The 24,782-nt window shown below is 45.8% G+C and overlaps 2 protein-coding genes across 2 annotated transcripts; both read left to right on the plus strand.

Moving 5' to 3' along the window:
• The first annotated feature begins 12,799 nt into the window (after positions 1-12,799).
• LOC125530906 (telomere-binding protein 1) lies at positions 12,800-17,292 on the plus strand. Its single transcript, XM_048695322.2, has 10 exons — positions 12,800-13,118; positions 13,233-13,318; positions 13,429-14,344; positions 14,607-14,735; positions 15,008-15,100; positions 15,193-15,272; positions 15,710-15,954; positions 16,143-16,394; positions 16,486-16,549; positions 16,824-17,292. The coding sequence occupies exons 2-10, from the start codon at positions 13,241-13,243 to the stop codon at positions 16,980-16,982; spliced, it is 2,016 nt and encodes a 671-aa protein (XP_048551279.1). The 5' UTR covers positions 12,800-13,118; positions 13,233-13,240; the 3' UTR covers positions 16,983-17,292.
• A 3,692-nt stretch (positions 17,293-20,984) lies between these two features.
• On the plus strand, positions 20,985-24,523 carry LOC125530907 (3-ketoacyl-CoA thiolase 2, peroxisomal). The gene is made up of 14 exons (XM_048695323.2): positions 20,985-21,206; positions 21,320-21,396; positions 21,962-22,046; positions 22,158-22,284; positions 22,406-22,504; positions 22,595-22,662; positions 22,744-22,851; positions 22,939-23,016; positions 23,120-23,252; positions 23,341-23,437; positions 23,571-23,694; positions 23,776-23,884; positions 24,031-24,114; positions 24,221-24,523. The coding sequence occupies exons 1-14, from the start codon at positions 21,129-21,131 to the stop codon at positions 24,331-24,333; spliced, it is 1,380 nt and encodes a 459-aa protein (XP_048551280.1). The 5' UTR covers positions 20,985-21,128; the 3' UTR covers positions 24,334-24,523.
• The last annotated feature ends 259 nt before the right edge of the window (positions 24,524-24,782 follow it).

The following is a 24,782-nucleotide window of genomic DNA, read 5'->3' on the forward strand; positions in this document are numbered from 1 at the left end:
ACACCCACTTAGTTTCTTTTGTTAAGCTTTCATACATTTATAGCTCTAGTGCATCCGTTGCATGGCAATCCCTTCTCCTTGCATTAACATCAATCGGTGGGCATCTCCATAGCCCATTGATTAGCCTCGTTGATGTGAGACTATCTTTTCCCTTTTTGTCTTCTCCACATGACCCCCATCATTATACTCTATTCCACCCATAGTGTTATATCCATGGCTCGCGCTCATGTATTGCGTGAAAGTTTATAGGTTTGAGATTATTAAAGTATGAAACAATTGCTTGGCTTGTCATCGGGGTTGTGCATGATGAGAGCATTCTTGTGTGAAGAAAAGGAAACATGACTAAACTATATGATTTTGTAGGGATGAACTTTCTTTGGCCATGTTATTTTGAGAAGACATAATTGCTTAGTTAGTATGCTTGAAGTATTGTCATTTTTATGTCAATATGAACTTTTGTCTTCAATCTTTCGGATCTGAATATTCATACCACAATTAAGCAGAATTACATTAAAATTATGCCAAGTAGCACTCCGCTTCAAAAATTCTGTTTTTATCATTTACCTACTCGAGGACGAGCAGGAATTAAGCTTGGGGATGCTTGATACGTCTCCAACGTATCTATAATTTTTGATTCCTCCATGCTATACTATCTATTGTTTTGGACTATATTGGGCTTTATTTTCCACTTTTATATTATTTTTGGGACTGACCTATTAGCCGGAGGCCCAGCCCAGAATTGCTATTTTTTGCCTATTTTAGTGTTTCGGAGAAACAGAATATCAAACGGAGTCCAAACGGAATGAAATCTTAGGAAACATGATTTTCTCATCAGATAAGATCCAGGAGACTTGGACCCTCTGTTAAGAAATCCACGAGGTGGTCACGAGGGTGGAAGCCCCCCCTAGGGCGCGCCCCCCTACCTCGTGGGCCCCTCGAAGCTCCATCGACGTACTTCTTCCTCCTATATATACCTACGTACTCCCAAATGATCGGGGACGGAGCCAAAAACCTAATTCCACCGCCGCAACTTTCTGTATCCACGAGATCCCATCTTGGGGCCTGTTCCGGAGCTCCGCCGAAAGGGGAATCGATCATGGAGGGCTTCTACATCATCATCCAAGCCCCTCCGATGAAGTGTGAGTAGTTTACTTCAGACCTACGGGTCCATAGCTAGTAGCTAGATGGCTTCTTCTCTCTTTTTGGATCTCAATACAATGTTCTCCCCCTCTCTTGTGGAGATCTATTCGATGTAACCTTCTTTTTGTGGTGTGTTTGTTGAGACCGATGAATTGTGGGTTTATGATCCAGTTTATCTATGAATAATATTTGAATCTTCTCTGAATTCTTATGTATGATTGGTTATCTTTGCAAGTCTCTTCGAATTATCAGTTTGGTTTGGCCTACTAGATTGGTTGTTCTTGCCATGGGAGAAGTGCTTAGCTTTGGGTTCGATCTTGCGGTGTCCTTTCCCAGTGACAGAAGGGGCAGCAAGGCACGTATTGTATTGTTGCCATCGAGGATAACAAGATGGGGTTTTTATCATATTGCATGAAACTATCCCTCTACATCATGTCATCTTGCTTAAGGCATTACTCTGTTTTTAACTTAATACTCTAGATGCATGCTGGATAGCGGTCGATGAGTGGAGTAATAGTAGTAGATGCAGAATCGTTTCGGTCTACATGTCTCGGACGTGATGCCTATATACATGATCATACCTAGATATTCTCATAACTATGCTCAATTCTGTCAATTGCTCAACAGTAATTTGTTCACCCACCATAGAATACTTATGCTCTTGAGAGAAGCCACTAGTGAAACCTATGGCCCCCGGGTCTCTTTCTCATCATATCAATCTCCATCACTTTATTATTGCTTTGCTTTTACTTTGCCTTTTACTTTTTACTTTGCATCTCTATACCAAAAATACAAAAAATATTATTTATCATCTCTATCAGATCTCCCTTTCGTAAGTGACCGTGAAGGGATTGACAATCCCTAAGCGCGTTGGTTGCGTTGAGCTATTGTTTTTGTGTGGGTACGAGGGACTCGAGCGTAGCCTCCTACTGGATTGATACCTTGGTTCTCAAAAACTAAGGGAAATACTTATGCTACTTTGCTGCATCATCCTCTCCTCTTTGGGGAAATCCAACGCTGTGCTCAAGAGGTAGCATCAATCCCTATAGGGCCACTTACGAGAGTGAGATCTGATAGATATGATAAGATAATGTTTTTGGTATTTTTATGATAAAGATGCAAAGTAAAATAAAGGCAAAGTAAATAACTAAGTAGTATGAGATTAATATGATAAAGATAGACCCGGGGGCCATAGGTTTCACTAGTGGCTTCTCTCAAGAGCATAAGTATTCTACGGTGGGTGAACAAATTACTGTTGAGCAATTGACAGAATTGATCATAGTTATGAGAATATCTAGGTATGATCATGTACATAGGCATCACATCAGAGACAAGTAGACCGACTCCTGCCTGCATCTACTACTATTACTCCACTCATCGACCACTATCCAGCATGCATCTAGAGTATTAAGTTAAAAACAGAGTAACGCCTTAAGCAAGATGACATGATGTAGAAGCATAGACTCATGCAATATGAAGAAAACCCCATCTTGTTATCCTCGATGGCAACAATACAATACGTGCCTTGGTGCCCTTACTGTCACCAGGAAAGGACACCGCAAGATTGAACCCAAAGCTAAGCACTTCTCCCATTGGAAGAAAGATCAATCTTGTAGGCCAAACCAAACTGATAATTCGAAGAGACTTGCAAAGATAATAAATCATACATAAAAGAATTCAGAGAAGATTCAAATATTTTTCATAGATAGACTTGATCATAAACCCACAATTCATCGGTCTCAACAAACACACCGCAAAAAGAAGATTACATCGAATAGATCTCCACAAGAGAGGGGGAGAACATTGTATTGAGATCCAAAAAGAGAGAAGAAGCCATCTAGCTACTAACTATGGACCCGTAGGTCTGAGGTAAACTACTCACACTTCATCGGAGGGGCTATGGTCTTGATGTAGAAGCCCTCCATGATCGATGCCCCCTCCGGCGGAGCTCCGGAACAGGCCCCAAGATGGGATCTCGTGGATACAGAGAGTTGCGGCGGTGGAATTAGGGTTTTGGCTCCGTATCAGATCGTTTGGGGGTATGTGGGTATATATAGGAGGAAGAAGTACGTCGGTGGAGCAACAGGGGGCCCACGAGGGTGGAGGGCGTGCCCAGGGTAGGCAGGCGCGCCCCCCTACCTCGTGGCCTCCTCTCTTGTGCCTTGACGTAGGGTCCAAGTCTCCTGGTCTTATTCGTTGAGAAAATCACGTTCCCGAAGGTTTCATTCCATTTGGACTCCGTTTGGTATTCCTTTTCTTCGAAACCCTAAAACAGGCAAAAAACAGCAATTCTGGGCTGGGCCTCCGGTTAATAGGTTAGTCCCAAAAATAATATAAAAGTGGATAATAAAGCCCAATAATGTCCTAAACAGTAGATAATATAGCATGGAGCAATCAAAAATTATAGATACGTTGGAGACGTATCAGTGATTGTGACTAGAGAACTCTGGCAATCACCTTTTTATCTGGAAGATTAACTCCCACTTGATTCAAACGATTGCACTACCCAGACAATCTTAGCACATGCTCACTGGTTGAGCTAGTCTCCTCCATCTTTGTAGACAAAGTACTGTCAGAGGTCTCCTACCTCTCGACACGGGCATGAGTATGAAATACTAATTTCAACTCTTGGAACATCTTATATGCTCCATGGCGTTTAAAACATTTTTGAAGTCCTGGTTCTAAACCGTAGAGCATGGTGCACTAAACTATCAAGTAGTCATCATACCGAGCTTTGCCAAACGTTCATAACGTCTGCATATGCTCCTGCAATAGGTCCGTCACCTAGCGGTGCATCAAGGACATAATTCTTTTGTGCAGCAATGAGGATAATCCTCAGATCATGGATCCAATCCGCATCATTGCTACTAACATCTTTCAATTTTACTTTTTCTCTAGGAACATATCAAAAAATAAACGGGGAGCTAAAACGCAAGCTATTGATCTACAACATAGATATGCAAATACTATCAGGACTAAGTTCAATTAATCATATTACTTAAGAACTCCCACTTAGATAGACATCCCTCTAATCATCTAAGTGATCACGTGATCCAAATCAACTAAACCATGTCCGATCATCACGTGAGATGGAGTAGTTTCCAATGGTGAACATCACTATGTTGATCATATCTACTATATGATTCACGCTCGACCTATCAGTCTCCAGTGTTCCGAAGCCATATCTGCATATGCTAGGCTCGTCAAGTTTAACCCGAGTATTCTGCGTGTGCAAAACTGGCTTGCACCCGTTGTAGATGGACATAGAGCTTATCACACCCGATCATCACATGGTGTCTCGGCACGACGAACTTTGGCAACGGTGCATACTCAGGGAGAACACTTTTATCTTGAAATCTAGTGAGAGATCATCTTATAATGCTACCGTCAATCAAAGCAAAATAAGATGCATAAAAGATAAACATCACACGCAATCAATATAAGTGATATGATATGGCCATCATCTTGTGCTTGTGATCTCCATCTCCGAAGCACCGTCATGATCACCATAGTCACCGGCGCGACACCTTGATCTCCATCGTAGCATCGTCGTTGTCTCGCCAACTATTGCTTCTATGACTATCGCTACCGCTTAGTGATAAAGTAAAGCAATTACAGGGCGATTGCATTGAATACAATAAAGCGACAACCATATGGCTCCTGCCAGTTGTCGATAACTCGGTTACAAAACATGATCATCTCATACAATAAAATATAGCATCATGCCTTGACCATATCACATCACAACATGCCCTGCAAAAACAAGTTAGACGTCCTCTACTTTGTTGTTGCAAGTTTTACGTGGCTGCTACGAGCTGAGCAAGAACCGTTCTTACCTACGCATCAAAACCACAACGATAGTTCGTCAAGTTAGTGATGTGTTAACCTTCGCAAGGACCGGGCGTAGCCACACTCGGTTCAACTAAAGTTGGAGAAACTGACACCCGCCAGCCACCTGTGTGCAAAGCACGTCGGTAGAACCGGTCTCGCGTAAGCGTACGCGTAATGTCGATCTGGGCCGCTTCATCCAACAATACCGCCGAACCAAAGTATGACATGCTGGTAAGTAGTATGACTTGTATCGTCCACAACTCACTTGTGTTCTACTCGTGCATATAACATCTACGCATAAAACCAGGCTCGGATGCCACTGTTGTGGAACGTAGTAATTTCAAAAAAAATCCTACGCACACGCAGGATCATGGTGATGCATAGCAACGAGAGGGGAGAGTGTCGTTCACGTACCCTCGTAGACCGTTAAGCGGAAGCGTTATGACAACGCGGTTGATGTAGTTGTACGTCTTCACGATCGACCAATCCTCAGTACCGAACGTACGGCACCTCCGCGTTCAGCACATGTTCAGTTCGGTGATGTCCCGCGAACTCACGATCCAGTGGAGCTCGGGGAAGAGTTATGTCAGCACGACGGCGTGGTGACGATGTTGATGAAGCTACTGCAGCAGGGCTTCGCCTAAACACCGCTAAGTATGACCGAGGTGGATTATGGTGGAGGGGGGCACCGCACACAACTGGGAGAGATCTTTGTGATCAACTTGTGTGTGTAGAGGTGCCCCCTGCCCCTGTATATAAAGGAGCAAGGGGGAGGCCGGCCGGCCCTTGTTGGCGCGCCAGGAGGAGGAATCCTCCTCCTAGTAGGAGTAGGATGCCTTCCTTTCTGTTGGGAACGTAGTAATTTCAAAAAAAATCCTACGCACACGCAAGATCATGGTGATGCATAGCAACGAGAGGGGAGAGTGTGATCTACGTACCCTTGTAGATCGACAACGGAAGCGTTTGGTTGATGTAGTCGTACGTCTCCACGGCCCGACCGATCAAGCACCGAAACTACGGCACCTCCGAGTTCTAGCACACGTTCAGCTCGATGACGATCCCTGGACTCCGATCCAGCAAAGTGTCGGGGAAGAGTTCCGTCAGCACGACGGCGTGGTGACGATCTTGATGTACTAACGTCGCAGGGCTTCGCCTAAGCACCGCTACAATATTATCGAGGATTATGGTGGAAGGGGGCACCGCACACGGCTAAGAATATGATCACGTGGATCAACTTGTGTCTCTAGGGGTACCCCTGCCTCCGTATATAAAGGTTCAAGAGGGGGAGGCCGGCCGGCCATCATAGGGCGCGCCAGGAGGAGTCCTACTCCCTCCGGGAGTAGGACTTCCCCCCCAATCCTAGTTGGAATAGGATTCGCGAGGTGGGAACAGAGAGAGAGAGAAGGAGGGGGGGCACCGGCCCCCTCTCTCCTTGTCCTATTCGGACTAGGGGGGAGGGGGGCGCGGCCCAGCCCTGGCCGCCTCTCCTCTTCTTCCACTAAGGCCCATTAAGGCCCATGTACCTCCCGGGGGGTTCCGGTAACCTCCCGGTACTCCGGTAAAATCCCGATTTCACCCGGAACACTTCCGATATCCAAATATAGGCTCCCAATATATCAATCTTTATGTCTCGACCATTTCGAGACTCCTCGTCATGTCCGTGATCACATCCGGGACTCCGAACAAACTTCGGTACATCAAAATGCATAAACTCATAATATAACTGTCATCGTAACCTTAAGCGTGCGGACCCTACGGGTTTGAGAACAATGTAGACATGACCGAGACACGTCTCCGGTCAATAACCAATAGCGGAACCTGGATGCTCATATTGGTTCCTACATATTCTACGAAGATCTTTTATCGGTCAGACCGCATAACAACATACGTTGTTCCCTTTGTCATCGGTATGTTACTTGCCCGATATTCGATCGTCGGTATCCAATACCTAGTTCAATCTCGTTACCGGCAAGTCTCTTTACTCGTTCCGTAATACATCATCCCGCAACCAACTCATTAGTTGCAATGCTTGCAAGGCTTAAGTGATGTGCATTACCGAGAGGGCCCAGAGATACCTCTCCGACGATCGGAGTGACAAATCCTAATCTCGAAATACGTCGACCCAACATGTACCTTTGGAGACACCTGTAGAGCACCTTTATAATCACCCAGTTACGTTGTGACGTTTGGTAGCACACAAAGTGTTCCTCCGGCACACGGGAGTTACATAATCTCATAGTCATAGGAACATGTATAAGTTATGAAGAAAGCAATAGCAACATACTAAACGATCGGGTGCTAAGCTAATGGAATGGGTCATGTCAATCAGATCATTCAACTAATGATGTGATCCCGTTAATCAAATGACAACTCTTTGTCCATGGTTAGGAAACATAACCATCTTTGATTAATGAGCTGGTCAAGTAGAGGCATACTAGTGACACTTTATTTGTCTATGTATTCACACATGTATTATGTTTCCGGTTAATACAATTCTAGCATGAATAATAAACTTTTATCATGATATAAGGAAATAAATAATAACTTTATTATTGCCTCTAGGGCATATTTCCTTCACTTTCCTACTCCTACTAGGAGGGGGAAAGGAAGGGGAAGAAAGAGAAGGAAAGGGGGGCACCGCCCCCCCCCCCTCTCCTAGTCCAATTTAGACCAGAGGGAGGGGGCGCGCTGCCTGTCCTAGGCCGGCCCCTCTCTCTTTCCCTTATGGCCCAACAAGGCCCATTAGCCCCCGGGGGGTTCCGGTAACCCCTCCGGTACTCCAGTAAAATCCCGATTTTACCCGGAACACTTTCGATGTCCAAATGTAGGCTTCCAATATATCAATCTTCATGTCTCAACCATTTTGAGACTCCTCGTCATGTCCGTGATCATATCCGGGACTCTGAACTACCTTCGGTACATCAAAACATATAAACTCATAAAACTGATCGTCACAGAACTTTAAGCGTGCGGACCCTACGGGTTCGAGAACTATGTAGACATGACCGAGACATGTCTTCGGTCAATAACCAATAGCGGAACCTACATGCTCATATTGGTTCCTACATATTCTACGAAGATCTTTACCAGTCAAACCGCATAACACTATACGTTGTTCTCTTTGTCATCGGTATGTTACTTGCCCGAGATTCGATGTCGGTATCCCAATACCTAGTTCAATCTCGTTACTGGCAAGTCTCTTTACTCGTTCCGTAATGCACTATCCAGCAACTAACTCATTAGTTGTATTGCCTGCAATGCTTATAGTGATGTGCATTACCGAGAGGGCCCAGAGATACCTCTCCGACAATCGGAGTGACAAATCCTAATCTTGATCTATGCTAACTCAACAAGTACCATCGGAGACACCTGTAGAGCACCTTTATAATCACCCAGTTACGTTGTGACATTTGGTAGCACACAAAGTGTTCCTCCGATATTCGGGAGTTGCATAATCTCATAGTCATAAGAACATGTATAAGTCATGAAGAAAGCAATATCAGTAAACAGAAATGATCAAGTGCTAAGCTAACGGAATGGGTCAGGTCAATCACATCATTCTCCTAATGATGTGATCCCAGTGATCAAATAACAACTCATGTCTATGGTTTGGAAACTTAACCATCTTTGATCAATGAGCTAGTCAAGTAGAGGCATACTAGTGACACTATGTTTGTCTATGTATTCACACATGTATTATGTTTCCGGTTAATACAATTCTAGCATGAATAATAAACATTTATCATGAAATAAGGAAATAAATAATAACTTTATTATTGCCTCTAGGGCATATTTCCTTCACTTAATACACTAGATGCATGCTGGATAGCGGTCGATGTGCGGAGTAATAGTAGTAGATGTAGTCAGGAGTTGGTCTACTAATCTTGGACGTGATGCCTATATAATGATCATTGCCTGGATATCGTCATAATTATTTGAGGTTCTATCAATTGCCCAACAGTAATTTGTTTACCCACCGTTTGCTATTTTTCTCGAGAGAAGCCACTAGTGAAACCTACGGCCCGCGGGTCTTCTTTCTCATATTATTTTCCTTTGCGATCTACTTTTTTTCTTGCTTTTATTTTCAGATCTATTAAACCAAAAACCCAAAAATACCTTTCTACAATTTTCCCTTATTTTTTTTTGGTGTTCGATCTATCAATCTACTACAAATTTATCTCACGTCTGTTTGCCTATCTTGAGGCGCCGTACCCCGAAAGGGATTGACAACCTCTTTAACACATCGGGTTGCGAGGATTTGTTATCTGTGTGCAGGGGGTTGTTTATGTTGTGTTGCTTGGTTCTCCTACTGGTTCGATAACCTTGGTTTCATATCTGAGGGAAATACCTACCGCCGTTGTGCTGTATCATCCCTTCCTCTTTGGGAAAATACCGACGTAGCTTCAAGCAACATCAATTCCTTTCGGTTGGCTGGGCGGTAGTCGCCTGGTTGTCCCGGCTGCTATCCTTACAACGGTACAATCGGTGGTTTCAGGCGGTAGTACCGCTCTAGACTTAGCGACTATAGGAGCCTCGACGCTGTTGTTGTTCCGATCCATATACCACCCCTTTTATCACAAATGGGTGACTCCGTTCGGGTACTAGGGCGGTACACAATGGTACGTGTACAATTGTCCCTACTGAATTGTATTCAACGATACTGCCGGTGGTACTGGCGATTGTATCGCACTGAGCACGGCAGGCTGGCAAAACCACCTTGAGCGGTTGTACCGGACCCTATTGTACCGCTCCCGAGTTACTCCATGCTAGAACGGTTGGATTTGGGAGACCCTATATAAGAGGTGGTTCTTCCATCTCCCCACTCACCTCTTGTCACTCTCTCTCCTCCATTAATGCCCTAAGAGCTTTCTTGCCTGATCTCCTTCTCTAGCCAAGTAAACTTGTTGATTTGCTAGGGATTGAGGGAGGAGACCTAGCTCTACACTTCCACCAAAGAAAATTTGTTTCCCCCATATATTCACTTGTGGATCTTGTTACTCTTCGATGTTTGGGCACCCTAGACGAAAGAGGTCATCTTGAGGCCACATTCCATTATGGTGAAGCTTCGTGGTGGTGTTGGGAGCCTTCAATTAAGTTGTGAAGAGAGCTCCAACCTTGTTTGTAAAGGTTCGGTCACCGTCTTGAAGAGCACCGCTAATGGAATCACGATATCTTGCATCATGTGAGGGCGTGATGAGAATAAGGTGGTCCTAGTGACATCTTGGGGAGCATTTTGCCTCCATACCTCTCCAACAGAGACATACCACCCCCAAAGGAGGGAACTTCGACAACACATCCTCGTCTCCTCACTTGCGGTTACTTCATGCCTTTACTTTGTGCAAGCTTTTATTGCGAGTTTATCTTGTGCTTGCATTTATTGTTGGTGTGCTTGTCATATAGTTTGTCCACCTAGTTGCATATGTAGGCAACCTATTCCTTGTCGAGCCTTAATTTTGTTAAAAGAAGTTAAAAAATGTTAATCACCTATTCACCCCCTCTCTAGTCGACCATATCGATTCTTTCAGCTATGATGCATACATCCAAAGCCAACGCACAAATAAATTACACTAGCAACTAACTAACAAAGTCATGAAAGACCGAAGTTATGCCATGGTGGAGTAAAAAAAGAACTTTGAAGCAGTCAAAACAATTATCAACAAGCTGCAACAACAATCATATCTGCACCAACCATCTCTTGACCTCACAGGTACAAAGAGAAGTGTTCTTCAACATTAACGCCTTCATGAAAGGAAAAACGCTCAAGTGTCGCCATCATCAAATCCCACTACCGAAGGCCAGATCATGGGTTTTAACCTGAAGAACAAGTTCGAGCAAATCTGAGCTATGCCTTCAATAAGGTAACGACACAAGAAACATTGTTATTGCTAGATATAACCAAATAAGGTCAGACCTCGGGTTTTCACCTGGAGCTCAAGACCGATACTTGGGAAGCAACACCAAATTGAAGTCATCATGTGTTGTCACCGCCACTTTTCGTGATCCCAACGGTTATGTGCGTAACACGGTCTTGACATGGGAGGCCATGAAAGTGAAGACCATGCTCCACAAGCAGGCAGTCAAGCTGCGACAAGAGTCGGTCGCCACCAAAGGCTCCAAATAGCGAAGTTCGCTGTCACACATTGCATCAGATATTGAAGAGGAAGGTCATCAGCATCGTCAAAATCTCAATTCGGGATGCTCCGGCAATCCCGCACCGTTCTCATGCTCTGTTGTTCTCATTCGTGGTGGCAAAATCAGTCGGCAAAACATACTCGTCGTTGTCGCCGGATCTAAAGATCCAAGATCCCCCATCCCGTCATGGCAAGCACCTAGCAGCACAGGACCACGCTATCACCTATGCGCCCCAGTAGGGAACCGTCATATTAGGACACAGTAGGCCATTACTGCCCGTCTACCTGCAGATGGGATCATGACCATCGACATATCACACTAGAGATCGCCTGCCCGGCTAGATAATCCAGGGCCGTCGATGGACATCCATGCCCTCCACCTCAAGTCAGCATCCATAGATCGCACGTACAGAGCAATACCACCAACACCGAATGAGGACCAATCCATGCAGCCGCAATGTCCCTAAGAACCACACCGATGAGAGGCTACCCCTGCGATGTTCGTCGTCGCAAAGATGCCAGATCTGGGTCATGCCTTCCCCAGCAGCAGCCACCACCACAAATGCGCCCCACCGCATCCGCCCAACATCACGACGCAGCACCACACCGTCGCACCTCTGTGCCCGACGCTCGCATGTACCACTATGTTGAGCGTTGTACACCACCTCCAGCCCACCGGCAAGCCACAACCAAAAGAAATGTCCCATCGCCACCTTCTATGGCGCCCTCCCGAGCTTCATAGGCGGCTCTCTGATGGTGGCGCACCGAGAGAAGAGAAGGGAAGAGGGCCTAATGGCGACATCAGCTGGAGTTCCTCCATGTCCCCAAGGGTGGGCGATGTAGAGGGACAAAGGGAGACTTAAAAGTAGTCATGCATCCACAAGTTTTGTAATTTGTAAAATGCTCTAATGTAAAGGGGCTCATTTAGAGGGAGGTGCATTGTCTTGGTCCACCACAGGCCAAGGCACCCTCTCACCTTCGTAGTCCACCATTAAGCACAAACTTTGTTTCCCACCAAGCATGTACTTTTTCTCTATCTTAAGGGTAGGCTTGGTATTTCCAAATACTCTTGACCTATACAAGTCTTATATGGTGGCCATTCACTTTCACTTGAATGCAACTCAAGCAAAAAATCTTTTCAAGGCAGACTTAGAGGTTAAGGTCATATTTAGACACATAGTAATACTTCTACCGACAATAATTATCACATTGTCTTTCTTTTTCTTAAAAAAGGTCCCTTCACTTGTTGTCTTTGCTAACATAGGAGTAAGTTGTATGACCAAATCTCTATTGTTTCTTCAATCTGTAAAAACAAGCGATGTGTAGATAAATCACCCGATCTATGAACAAATCTTCATTGCTTCTCCAACTCGTAACGTAGTGTGTAGATACGACGCCCGATCCGCTCCACGATACATCAAATCTCTGCTATTTCTCTAATTTATCGCAACAACGTCTACATACATCATCGAATCCGCTTCAGATACCGTCAACTCTCTACTGCTTTTCCAAATTGTAACGCCAACGGGTAGATACAGCACAGAGATCTGGAATCACACGGTGGGCAGGGCAGAGGAGCGAGCGGGGGTTTTGGTGGATAAAAACAGGGGAAAGTGGTGCTAGGGTTTTACTACAAGGGTAGAAGCAATCGGGAAGCAGCGAGAACAAAAACCACCCACACACACAGACCCGAAAACCAAATCATCTGAGTTCACAGGGTTTTACCCGTTCCTCTCCTCCGCCATCCCCCGTCCGGCCCCGGCGAGCGCTCGGGCGGCGAGGCCCTCCTCCGCCCTCCACCCCCTCCCCCCTCCCCCTGCCCGGAGGCCAGATCGGATCAGCGTGTCCCCCCTCCGCCCCGCGACGGGCTCCTGCCCCGACCCACCGGCCCCGTCGTACCAGACGCGGCTCTGAATCTCCGTCCCCTGCCGGCTGCCGCCGCGCGCTTCATCGCGCGCTCCGCCGCTCCCGCCCCCCTCCGTCCCGCCGGCAGTCTTTGCCCATTGGGCTCCAAAGGTACGGGCTTTGCTTGTTCGATTTCGTCCTACGATTGGATAAACCCCACCGACCTGCCCAATTTCCGGAGATCCGCCCCTGGCTGCTCGGTGAGCGCTCTGTTCTCCATTTCAGGCCAAGAAATGGTGTTCCGGAAGAAGTCCGAGGGAGGATCCGTCGTCCGGCGACCTCGCAAGCCACGGGACACGACTCTGGCTCCGGTACACAGCTTTTCTTTTGTGACAGGCTCTTATACATATTTGATTCTGCATTAAACTTTCTTGGAAATGCATTTTCGGTCTGTATTGATGCCCAATTGTAATCATTCCAGGTGAAGCGCTCCGCGAGGTTAAAGAAAAAGCAGATGTATGCTCTTGATCTGCTCGCCACAGTTGCAGAATCCTTGTCCTCAGATGAGGATGATTATTCCACCGAAAGCGACCAAGATGGAGCGGAAGCAAGTCATAATTCAGACAGGATAGCTGTTAAATCAGAACAATTTGATGAAGCCCCGCAGCTCAATAGCACAGCATTGGAGAATGATTGCTCCAGAGGATATACAGTGGGCTGTGATGGTATCTGTGCCTCTCTTGGACAAACTAGCATACGCAAGACAGAGGACTTATCGACCCAGAATGTTGCTGATACAGTAGAGGGGTCACTAATAGAAAAGGCAGATGCGGACAACTTATTGACCCAAAACATTGCTGATGCAGCAGCAGAGCCACTGATAGAAAAGAAGCCAGATGTGTTTGCTGAGGGCTCATTGGTTAGTTGTACAAAACCATCTCTGTTGGATTGTGGTCTTGGCACAATTCCAGAGTATGGAACTATTGGAGTATGCCATCCTTGTTTCCCGACATCAGCAGACGTTAAACAAGTGCATCAAGCCACACCTGCAATAATCGGAAGTCTGGTAGATGGCAATGCCGCAGCTCTGCATGGTTTGGTTGACACCATGGATCTGGATATCAAACCTTCTGTGCTTAATTCTGAGAGTAGCTCAGGAGTGCACTTGGGTGGCCATGACAATGGCCATAAGGCTTCTCCATTCTATCCGGTTCAAGTGCAGCATGCTGCAGATATAGATAATGATGAAAAATCCACCAGGTGTGTGCTTCCAAGCACCTCAGGAAGCAAGGGTGGTTATTTGTCATATAAAGGTGACTGTAGAACAAGGAGATTGTTGTCCACCAGGATGAGGAAGGCAGCTCGTAATAAGATGTGTGGAGAGCTGCCCAATAAAGGTATTTGGAGTTGATCTTTATGTCCTCCACAGTTCCGTAGTTTCCATAAAAAGAATGATATTTCTTTTGCTATTCTATATCATTTACCATGATATGGGAAAAATGATATAAAAGTAGCAAGAGAAAGATTCGTTTCTTATGGAAACTGTGGAGCTGTGGAGGAAATGAAAATCAACCACTTACAGGTTCAGCTAAAAAAACTATATATCATTTCCTCTAGTTATAGCTGGAATTGTGCTGAATAGTGTTCTTTTATTTAAAGGTAGCAAGTTCTGTGGAAAGAAGATATCCGCTACACGTCGAAGGGCGCAGATGCAACGAATGCTCAAGACAAAAAAAGTAGTTGAATGCTACTCTGCACAGCCATCTGATGAAGGGGTCCTAACTGAAAGTATGTACTCCCTCCGATCCAAAATAAGTTTTGTGGTTTTGGTTCAAATTGCCATTTTGAACCAAAACCACAACACTTATTTTGGATCGGAGGGAGTAGCATACTTGTATTGCCATTTTGCCTGGTATTTAAAGGGCACAAATTGCTTACTATTATTCAATTGTAACATTTTACACAGTTGGTACAGATTAGCATTTGATGCACAGTATTGGATAGCCTCACTTCTTGTTTTGGTATACTTCCTAAAGTAAAATGCTGGTTGCCATTTCCAGCCAGTGGGACATCATGCTCCAGGGGAGGTCAGGATCCAACTTGTGCTTCTGAGTCCAGTCAAAGAAAGCCATGTGCTTCTGAGGGCTGTAATGGTAATCCTGGATATTCTGTAGTATTTACATACATGGAACCATTACGTGATTCTTTGACACGATGACTTACTATTGTTTTCGTTTATTTCCAGTCAAGTTCATCATCAAGTCTTTCAACATTCCTGAGCTATCAATTGAGGTCCCTGAAAATGCAACAGTTGGTTCATTGAAGGTAAAACACTATATGTGCATCAAATTGTATAAAATAATTATTGACTTATTAGCAACCATACATTCAATGTGTCTAGCAGGATATTCTCTTTATTCTTTGCTGTCAGTAATCTATTATCAGTAACATTATCTCCAATAGTTGTTTGTGGAAAACCAGTGAGCAGATCTGGCATTCCCTGTTCCACGTTGGTGTTGCATTACAGAATTAAGAATACATTACCGCTGATATCTAGCTGACTGGTTTTTAAAATTCCAGCAATCTAAAATATTGTTGTATACTAAAAGGATGATGCATTTTAGCAATAATTTTGATCTATACAACATGGAAAAATTTAGTGGCATTTTTCTGTCTTGATGTATTACCATAATTGCTTTGCACTTAAAATATCTGTTGCTGTTACCTTCTTATGGATAACATGCTTTCAATTTCGTCTTCAGAGAATTGTAATGGATGCTGTTACTAGTAAAATTGAAGGCAGCCTCAGTGTCAGTGTGCTACTTCAAGGGAAGATCATTCAAGATGACAATAAGACACTTCATCAGGCTGGGATTTGCCACGGGGCAAAACCAGATAGCATAGGCTTCACACTGGAATGTGAAGCTAAGCAAGATTCTCGTCCTTCAGGACTAGCACCTGAAGAGATGGACTCCGCTGGTCCATCTGTTGTGAATCCGTTGTCGAAGTAAGTTACCCATAAAGGATAAAGCCACCTCTTCTCACACTATTATACTGGAGATTTCCATTAGGTTTACTGATCAGAAAGAAGAAAAACATTACCAAGATGCTTTGCAGATGTTTTGAAATATCATTTTGCTTGATCTCTGATGTTTATGCTCATCTAAGGATTTCCTATACGCCACCATTTTCCAGGATAAAGTTTGAACAGCCTTTTATAAGCTGCACTCTGGGTGATTATCCCTATGAAGGGGCTGCGCAAGTCAGGTCAGAAATCTGCCAAGCGATCGTCCCCTATGGGACTTCAAACCCAGACGCGCTGGCCATCGTGCCAGTTGTTCCCAGGTCAAGGCAGAGGGACTTCGGGCAAAGGCGTAAGCGCAGGCCCTTCTCGGTTGCTGAGGTGGAGTTGCTGGTGGAAGCTGTGGAGCTGCTTGGTTTCGGCAGGTTTGTGCCCAGGATAGTTCTTACATCACAGTATCAGTGCAGATCACATCATTTCGTCTCATGTGACCCATCTTTATCTTTTTCCTTCCAGGTGGAAAAACGTCAAGAACCATGCGTTTTGCGACAACGAGGAGAGGACCTATGTCGACCTCAAGGTAATCCCTTGAAAACGGCTCAGTGGAAAAACCTCAGAGTCGCTGGCCATCACCATCTTTTGATCCTGGCACTGCTCCATTCCACAGCTAATTACCTCGCCGCTTGATGCTCCCCTGTAACTAGCTACTTGTTTGCCATGCGTATCTTTCTGCCAGTGTGAATGAAGCACTGGATTTTACTCCTCTATCAGATCATAGCGTGATAGTATAACACAAAACCCCTGTGTTATCAGTTCCTAAGCCCCGTGCTGAGACGTCTTTTTTGCTGAACCAGGACAAGTGGAAAAACCTGGTGCACACAGCGAGCATCCCCCCGCAGCTCCGGCGGGGGAGGGCGATCCCGCCGCAGGACCTCCTGGACCGCGTGCTGGCAGCGCAGGCCTACTGGACCGTGCACCACGCCAAGCGCGACGAGGAGGAAGGCAGAGACTAGACTGACCGATCCGTCCATCCCCGTGTAAAAAAAAGAGAGAAAGAGAAACGAAGCAATTGCGTGTGCCTGGTGTTGCTGGATGAGAGTCAAATGCAATGTCAATGACAGTGTGTGTACCTAGGGTGCCCAGAGATCCCAGAGCGGGTCTGGGCCGCGTCTTGTTCTGTGACTGTTATGTATGGTTTCTATCTAGATTGTCTGTCAGTCAAAACCTGGTGTGGGTTCTGTCTGGGTTTGAGTATCAATCTGTCGGTGTATGTAACTAGAAAATTTATGATGGTATGAAAATGAGGCAAACTCTTTGTCTGTCTGTCTGTCTGTTTGTCCATACACACATGGTGAAGCTAGCCAGCCAGATATGTGATGTCTGTTTCTATCTTGTGTGTGGGTTTACGGTGTCTTTGAAAGGGGATGCATGTTTCCTTGGTGGGATCTGTTGTGCATTTCCTTTGTTGGGATGGGATGTTTGTTTGCAGTGGTGTGGTAAAGAATATGATATACTAGCATAGAAATAGCAATGTATGGGCCATGGATGGAGCATTTTGTTTCATGATGATGATCTAGGGAGGGAGATGGAGGTGGTGGATCTCAGGAAATTGGTTGCTTGGTCCATTTTGGAGCATACACGTTTGCACTTGAGGGTTGCTTGCGGTGTTGGTATGATGTAGCATAGAAATGGCAATGGATGGCCATCGATGGAATATTACCATTATGATGATGAAGATCTAGAGGAGGGCGTACAGTGAAGCTAGGACAGCAGATAGAGCTGGTTCAGGAAAGGCCAATTGGGGAAGGCGTCAGCCCTGACGTCTGACGGCGGTTCCGCTTATGTGGATACGGATCAGCACAGCATAGGGGTATATCCAGACCAAGAAATGGTCTCCTCCTTTTTATACATATACATCTAGATGTAGTCCGTTTTGAAATTTCGAAAAGGGCTTATATTTAGAAATGAAGGGAGTATATTATTATACTACTTGTTATATGGTTAAAAAGAACGTAAGATTTAATCTTTTGTTATTTTTTCTTCACACCACCTCTTCATCCGTCCTCCCACCTTTCGCCAATTTTTCTTGGTTTTCCACCCCTTTCTAGTTTCATCAAACCAATATTTGATAACCCAACAAATCATATCAATGTTTGGTATAGCAATAAATTCATGGTCCATAGATAAATTATTTCCTATGATAAAGCTGGAATCGGTCAGACTTCTTTGGCAACGCAATAACAAATATTGAATAGCAATAAATTCATGGTTCGTAAATGAATTATTTTGTATGATAAAACTTGGTACCGATCAGACAATTTTTATAACCCAATAAATAGCAACAAATTCACTGTTTGTGAGCAAATAAAAATGGTCAATCTTTATCTTTGGTAATCCAATAAAGCAGATCATCACGGACTCGCGGGCATATATCTATTTATCAGTTTAAGCAATGACATAAAATCTATGCTTTATAAACAAAACATATAATCTTATTTTATGTATATGTTTTGCATCAAGACTTGTCCCATATGGTTATCTTATTGCATTATAAAATATTTGGCCTCCATGGCAACGCACGGGCACATACCTACTCGAACAAAAAAAGGGAGCTCATGCTCCCTCTGGCACGGTATAGTGCCCCCTCCCCTGGTGTTTGAGTTAAGCTTTTTTTTTGTGAAAAATGACCAGATTTATGAACATCTATAACTATATTGGGCAAATCCGACATCCTAAACGTCTGCGCGCACGTAGTGCCGCAAGTCCCCTCATTTGTCCGCCCCGCCGGTCACACCTTTCAAATTCCAACCTTGTTTTCATGTAAGGACACGCACTGGATCATATAGTTCAGCACTAAATTCAACGAACCAAAATATACCACAATTCATACATAGAGAGACGACCGCTTCCTCATGCTTCCAGGCATTGGGGATGTTCGGCCATTGCGAGAGCGCAACCGAGGGTGGGTACCTTCTCGCAGACGGATCAGGCGCGATCAAGTCCATGTTGAAGGCCTCCTTCTCCATAGCTTCGCAGAAGCGCTGTCGGGCACGCCCCTCCCTCCACAGCGATAGTCTCCGGGTTGGTCGCAATGACCGAGACTCCCGTGGACTCCGCCGAGCTATCCTCCATGGCGGTGGGGGATGGGGGTGGGAATCAACATCTAGGACGATGGACGAGGACGAAGGCACATAGGTGAATCGAGGGTGGAGGAGAGCCATGTCGGGGGCGGTAAAGGGAGGACGAGTATGGGAGCATGGTGGTTGATTGGGTAGACTTGGTCAATTTGGAGGGATTTGGTATGGGTCTGACTTTGTCGTATCTGACATGGAGGATGTGTCTGGGCGTTCCCATATCCGCCCCACATATGGGCTGGATATGAGGGGTGCAATATTGCCTGGATGTTGGCTGGGTTTTTTTTTGGGGGGGGGGGGAGGGGGGGCGTCTTTTGTGTGGCTTTTTTTTGTCCAGGCCATGTCTTGGTTGTCCGCCCGAATGTTTAGGGAGGAAGTGGGGGGAAGGGTACGGTTGGATTCGCGTTTTTTTGCCGGGCCCTGTGGGCTGTCCGCCGAGACGTTTAGGGAGGAAGTGTGTGTGTGGGGGGGGGGGGGGGGTCTGGTTGGGTGGCATTTTTTGTCCGAGCTGTCTGCCTGAACGTTTAGAAAGGAAGTGGCGTGTCTGGTTGGGTGACATTTTTTTGCCCGGGCCAGTCCACCAGACGTTTAGGGAAGAAGTGTGTATTTGGGGGGGGGGGGGGGGTCTGGTCTAGATGCTCTAGGAAGTACAAAGCACCTCAAACAAATAAAAAAGTTATAGAGGACCTTGCACCACCGCCTCTCGTGAGAACTAGCCGCCAATGCGTCGCTGTCGCTGTTGCCCAAACAGAGCCGCCTAACCTTGTAAATGGCAATAGGGAAGCCTTCTTGCACGTGCACTAAAGTCTAGCGCTCCAGTGCCGCAATCGACGTCGTTGAATCCCTGAATCAATCTGAAGCGCCTGACATCGGATTTCACTGTCACACACGTACAACGAAAAACCCTAACATCACCGCCCCAAGGGACGACCTAAATCTACCTCGGAGCTCCGCCTACTTCGTCCTAGTGGGTGAACTCGAGGATGGCCGAGGCCTGAAAGACCAACTCGATGATGAAGCTTCACCATCCGCGAGAAAAAAAATCCTAACATAAACTACCAGCCAGAGCCAAGGCACCAGGACTCCCCTCCCTCCCATCGGTTGGCTGAGGAGCATGCATATGGAGGTGGATCTATTGGCTCGCCGGTGAAGCACAAAACGTTATATATATATATATATATATATATACATATATATATATATATATATATATATATATATGCCAAAAAGCATACTATTTGAAAGTTACATACACCAAAAGCATACTATTTAAAAGTCCATGATATATCAGAAGCGTTTCATTTTCTTCTTTCATGTGGTGGCGGTTTCCGACCGATGACTTGACTTCATCTTCCTCCAAATCTTGCTCCGGCGGCTCGGGATTGCTCAGGCTCTGCCGAGGGCGAAATCCTTGCTCGACCATTCGTTCGATGCTGGCAGCGGCGGACACCCGCGGGCGCCGCCTCCTTCTCGGAAGCGCTGCCATGGCCGTCATCCGTGTCTCTCTTCGAGCATCGGGGGAAACCCTGGGTCCGATTATCCAATGTTGGCTCAGTCACGTTGGTTTTGTTTTGGGCTTGCTTCCTAAGGTGGGCGAGTTTAGGGACCGAGCATCCCATGTCTCTCTCCTCCGGACATTATGTTCACGTCTCTTAGTTTCTTGTATAGTGAAATGATACGCAAACTTTGTGTATCCGCGGGAAAAAGCATAGTGGATCTGATAATTTGAATAGAAAAATTCCACGGAGGGTGGAATGTGTGTGTATATACAGCCAAAATCTGTTATCGCTCGCACGTCTGATCCGGTGTGAAGGTGCGCGTGCCATCCATGGCGACGTACCTTCTACGGGGTGCGGTAATTAAGGTTGCGTGACGTTACGTGCAACAGCCGCTTTCGCTTCCGGCTCTCCCCCTTTTCGATAAGAACCAACCAGCCAACGACCTCCCTTCCCCCCCATCCCCACTGCCCAGCAACAACCCCGAACTCCTCAGAGTCATCGCGAGAGATCTCTCCCTGCTTCTTCCATGGAGAAGGCGATCGACCGGCAGCGCGTGCTCCTCGCGCACCTCCTCCCCTCCGCATCCAGCCAGGCCCAGCTATCCGTGAGATCTCATCTTCCCGTGATTTTATCCCCTCGTCGTTCTCCCGCGATCCTCTTTTTTTCTTTTACTCAGGCGGGTGCTTGACGAGCTGAATGGTTGATTTGTGCGTGCAGGCGTCGGCGTGCGCGGCCGGGGACAGCGCCGCCTACCAGCGGAGCTCCTGCTTCGGGGACGACGTCGTCATCGTCGCGTAAGCCCCATCCCCCCTCCTTCCCTACCAACTACCTACCCGCCCATGTAATCATGAATCATTCTCTTCTTGCCCCAGGCGAATTGCTGCTAGTTCCGATTTGTATCCTCTACTCCTCTAGTTCAAGGGACGGAATTACTTGTTTTTTCAGCTGGTAGACAGCCAGCCGACTCCCCCAACTGTAGTTGAGTTCAGTTCAGGTGGTCAAATATGCAGGGGAGGGGACTGATTTTTTCCCCACACCCTAATTAGTAATTAACCTTGTATACTACTGTTTTACAAGCACACCGAGCATGCTAGATGATCTTGCGAATTATTTTACAAGAACAAACGCTTGATCCACAGACACCACACAGCTCAGAGTTCAGATCTTGTACTCTGCCAGCGACTAGCTCATTATCACAGTTGCTGTCCAAATCGTGTAGAAGCTAGGTTCTGGACATGCGGAGCGCTGTTCTTTATGGGTGCACCATGCTGATGCAAATCACGGAACAGAATGATCATAGAATGGATGCCGTGTTTGTTCTGATTATTACTTTCTTCTTCTTTGCTGTGTCACCCGCAGTGCCTACCGGACGCCGATATGCAAGGCCAAGCGAGGGGGCTTCAAGGACACCTACCCGGAGGACCTTCTTACCCCAGTTCTCAAGGTTTGCACTTAGCATGTACTCCGTACCTCTTTGTACAAATATATACTGGCACATTCAAACCGAGAGGACAGCATTCTCAGATTGTTGCTCACTGCACATTCCCATGCATAGGCTGTTCTGGACAAAACTGGAATCAACCCAGCTCAAATCGGCGATGTTGTGGTCGGGACGGTGCTAGGCCCAGGTTCTCAGCGTGCGATTGAGTGCAGGACTGCATCTCTGTTGGCCGGAATTCCTGGTAAATACTGTGCTTTCAAAATCATATGGAGTATGATATATGCCACCTCATATGAAAGAACGGGTTTCTTTTTTTATGTACAGCGATTTCTACTTCCTTAATTTCCTCTTTGCTGATGCAGAGACCGTTCCTGTGAGAACTGTGAACCGCCAATGCTCATCGGGGCTACAGGCAGTAGCAGATGTTGCTGCTGCTATAAAAGCTGGTTTCTATGACATCGGTAATTACTATGGGCTTTATGCTAGTTTTGCTGCATAGGTGCTTTATTTTAAGTTAGAGGCGCTGAACTACAGTTTTTGGTCCAAAACAGGGATTGGTGCAGGTCTTGAATCCATGTCAGTGAACTCCGTTGGTTGGGAAGGCCAAGTAAACCCAAGAGTAAGGATTCTATAAGCACCCTGTACTTTGCTCCATTTAACTTACTCTGCTTGTGCCTTGGTAACACATTTTTCTTTGCAGGTCATTGAACTACAGAAAGCACAGGATTGTCTTCTACCCATGGGAATAACATCTGAAAATGTTGCTCAGCGATACGGTGTAACCAGAGAAGAGCAAGATAAGGCTGCTGTGAGTTCCTAAGGCATATGCACTATGTTTTAATTCCATTGCTTCGCCCTATACATGAAAATGTGATTAAAGTTTGTCTTTTAACAGGTTGAGTCTCATGCGAGAGCTGCTGCAGCCACGGCTTCTGGAAAGTTCAAGGATGAGATTATTCCAGTGCATACAAAGGTAAACGACACTGCTCCTTTTGTTGGCACTATATATTTTTATCTATCAGAACTCAGAAGTATTTGATATGAGCATTGATCACTAATATCATCTCATTCTGCAGCTTATTGACCCCAAAACTGGAGAGGAAAAGAAAGTTGTGATATCAGTTGATGATGGGATTAGGCCAGGGACCACGCTATCTGGATTGGCCAAGCTTAAGACAGTTTTTAAGAAGGATGGGACTACAACTGCAGGTATTCAGAACTCTTTGCTGGCACTACTGTTCCAAACAGAAGCCTGTTTGTCTGTATCTGAAAGATTCTATCTATTAAACCTATGTAGGTAATTCTAGCCAAGTGAGTGATGGTGCTGGAGCTGTTCTTCTCATGAAGAGGTCTGTAGCGGTGAGCAAGGGGCTCCCTATACTTGGCGTTTTCAGGTGCGGTATCTGCCTCTCCTTATGTATAGAAATAACATTTGTTAGCAAGTTTTCTGAATGGTATGTATTTGAGAAATACATACATCTGCGGCTTTACTGATTTTGTTGGTGTTTCCTCTAATCATCATTTCAGGAGTTTCGCTGCTGTTGGAGTGGATCCAGCTGTTATGGGCGTCGGTCCTGCGGTCGCCATACCTGCTGCAGTGAAGTCTGCTGGCCTTGACATTGACGACATTGATCTCTTTGAATTGAATGAGGTATGTTCAGTTGTCACAACCCCTGCGATTTTCTTTATCTAGTGTGTAACAATTGTTGACACCCTGTTAATCCATTTGTAGGCCTTTGCCTCCCAATTTGTCTACTGCTGCAACAAGCTGGGCCTCGACCGGTCAAAGGTGAACGTGAATGGAGGCGCCATCGCTATGGGGCATCCTCTTGGCGCAACAGGTAATTGATCGAACATCTGCTGTTGTTCACTTTTGACCTTGGAATGTGATGGCACCAACAGAAGTTCCACCGCTGAAAAATAAACTGTCGCCGCATCATATGAGCAAACAATGTACTAACCCGGTAAGCCTGTTTGTTTTCTTCAGGTGCCCGGTGCATCTCGACCCTTCTGAACGAAATGAAGCGCCGGGGCAGGGACTGCAGATTCGGCGTTGTGACCATGTGCATCGGTTCGTTCTCTCCCCTCTGAACCCCGCCGCTCACACACGCAGTTAAGAATAACGCACTTGTGCTGGTAGTAACTGAACATGCTATGTGATCGTGGGTGGATCGCAGGGTCCGGCATGGGCGCGGCGGCCGTGTTCGAGCGGGGCGACTCGGTGGACGAGCTCTCCAACGTGCGCCACATCCAGTCGCACAACTTCCTGTCCAAGGATGCTGCAAAGTAGAGGCGTCAAACCAAACCAAATCGATCATCCTCACAAGCAGCAAAGAAAGACCCACAGCAGAAGAATAATTTTTACAGACAAGAAGAAGTTTGAAGAAATGTAATTTCGTGGGGGATAAAAAGGGATGTATTATCAGTAACATAAATCTTTCGTGCACGCTTGCTCTGAATAAAAGATGATTTTTTTTCTACGGTAACAAGCCTTGCTCTGTTTATAAGTGTGAAGTAGACTGTTTGTAACTGTCATTGCACGAATTCCAAAAAAAAAAACTGTCATTGCACTGCCACGGATAAGTTGGATCCAGTACAGTTTGGGAGGCGTAGGTAGGAATAGTACCGCTGCGCCACTGGTCGATGTCATGTGGGGGTAGATCTACTCAATGTACTCTCTCCATTTCTTTTTACTCCGCGTATAAGGTTTGGTCAAAGTCAAACTACACAATGTTTGAC

The sequence above is a fragment of the Triticum urartu genome, chromosome 6A (genome assembly GCF_056163025.1).
Source record: "Triticum urartu cultivar PI428250 chromosome 6A, HENAU_Tu73, whole genome shotgun sequence".
NCBI lineage: Eukaryota > Viridiplantae > Streptophyta > Magnoliopsida > Poales > Poaceae > Triticum > Triticum urartu.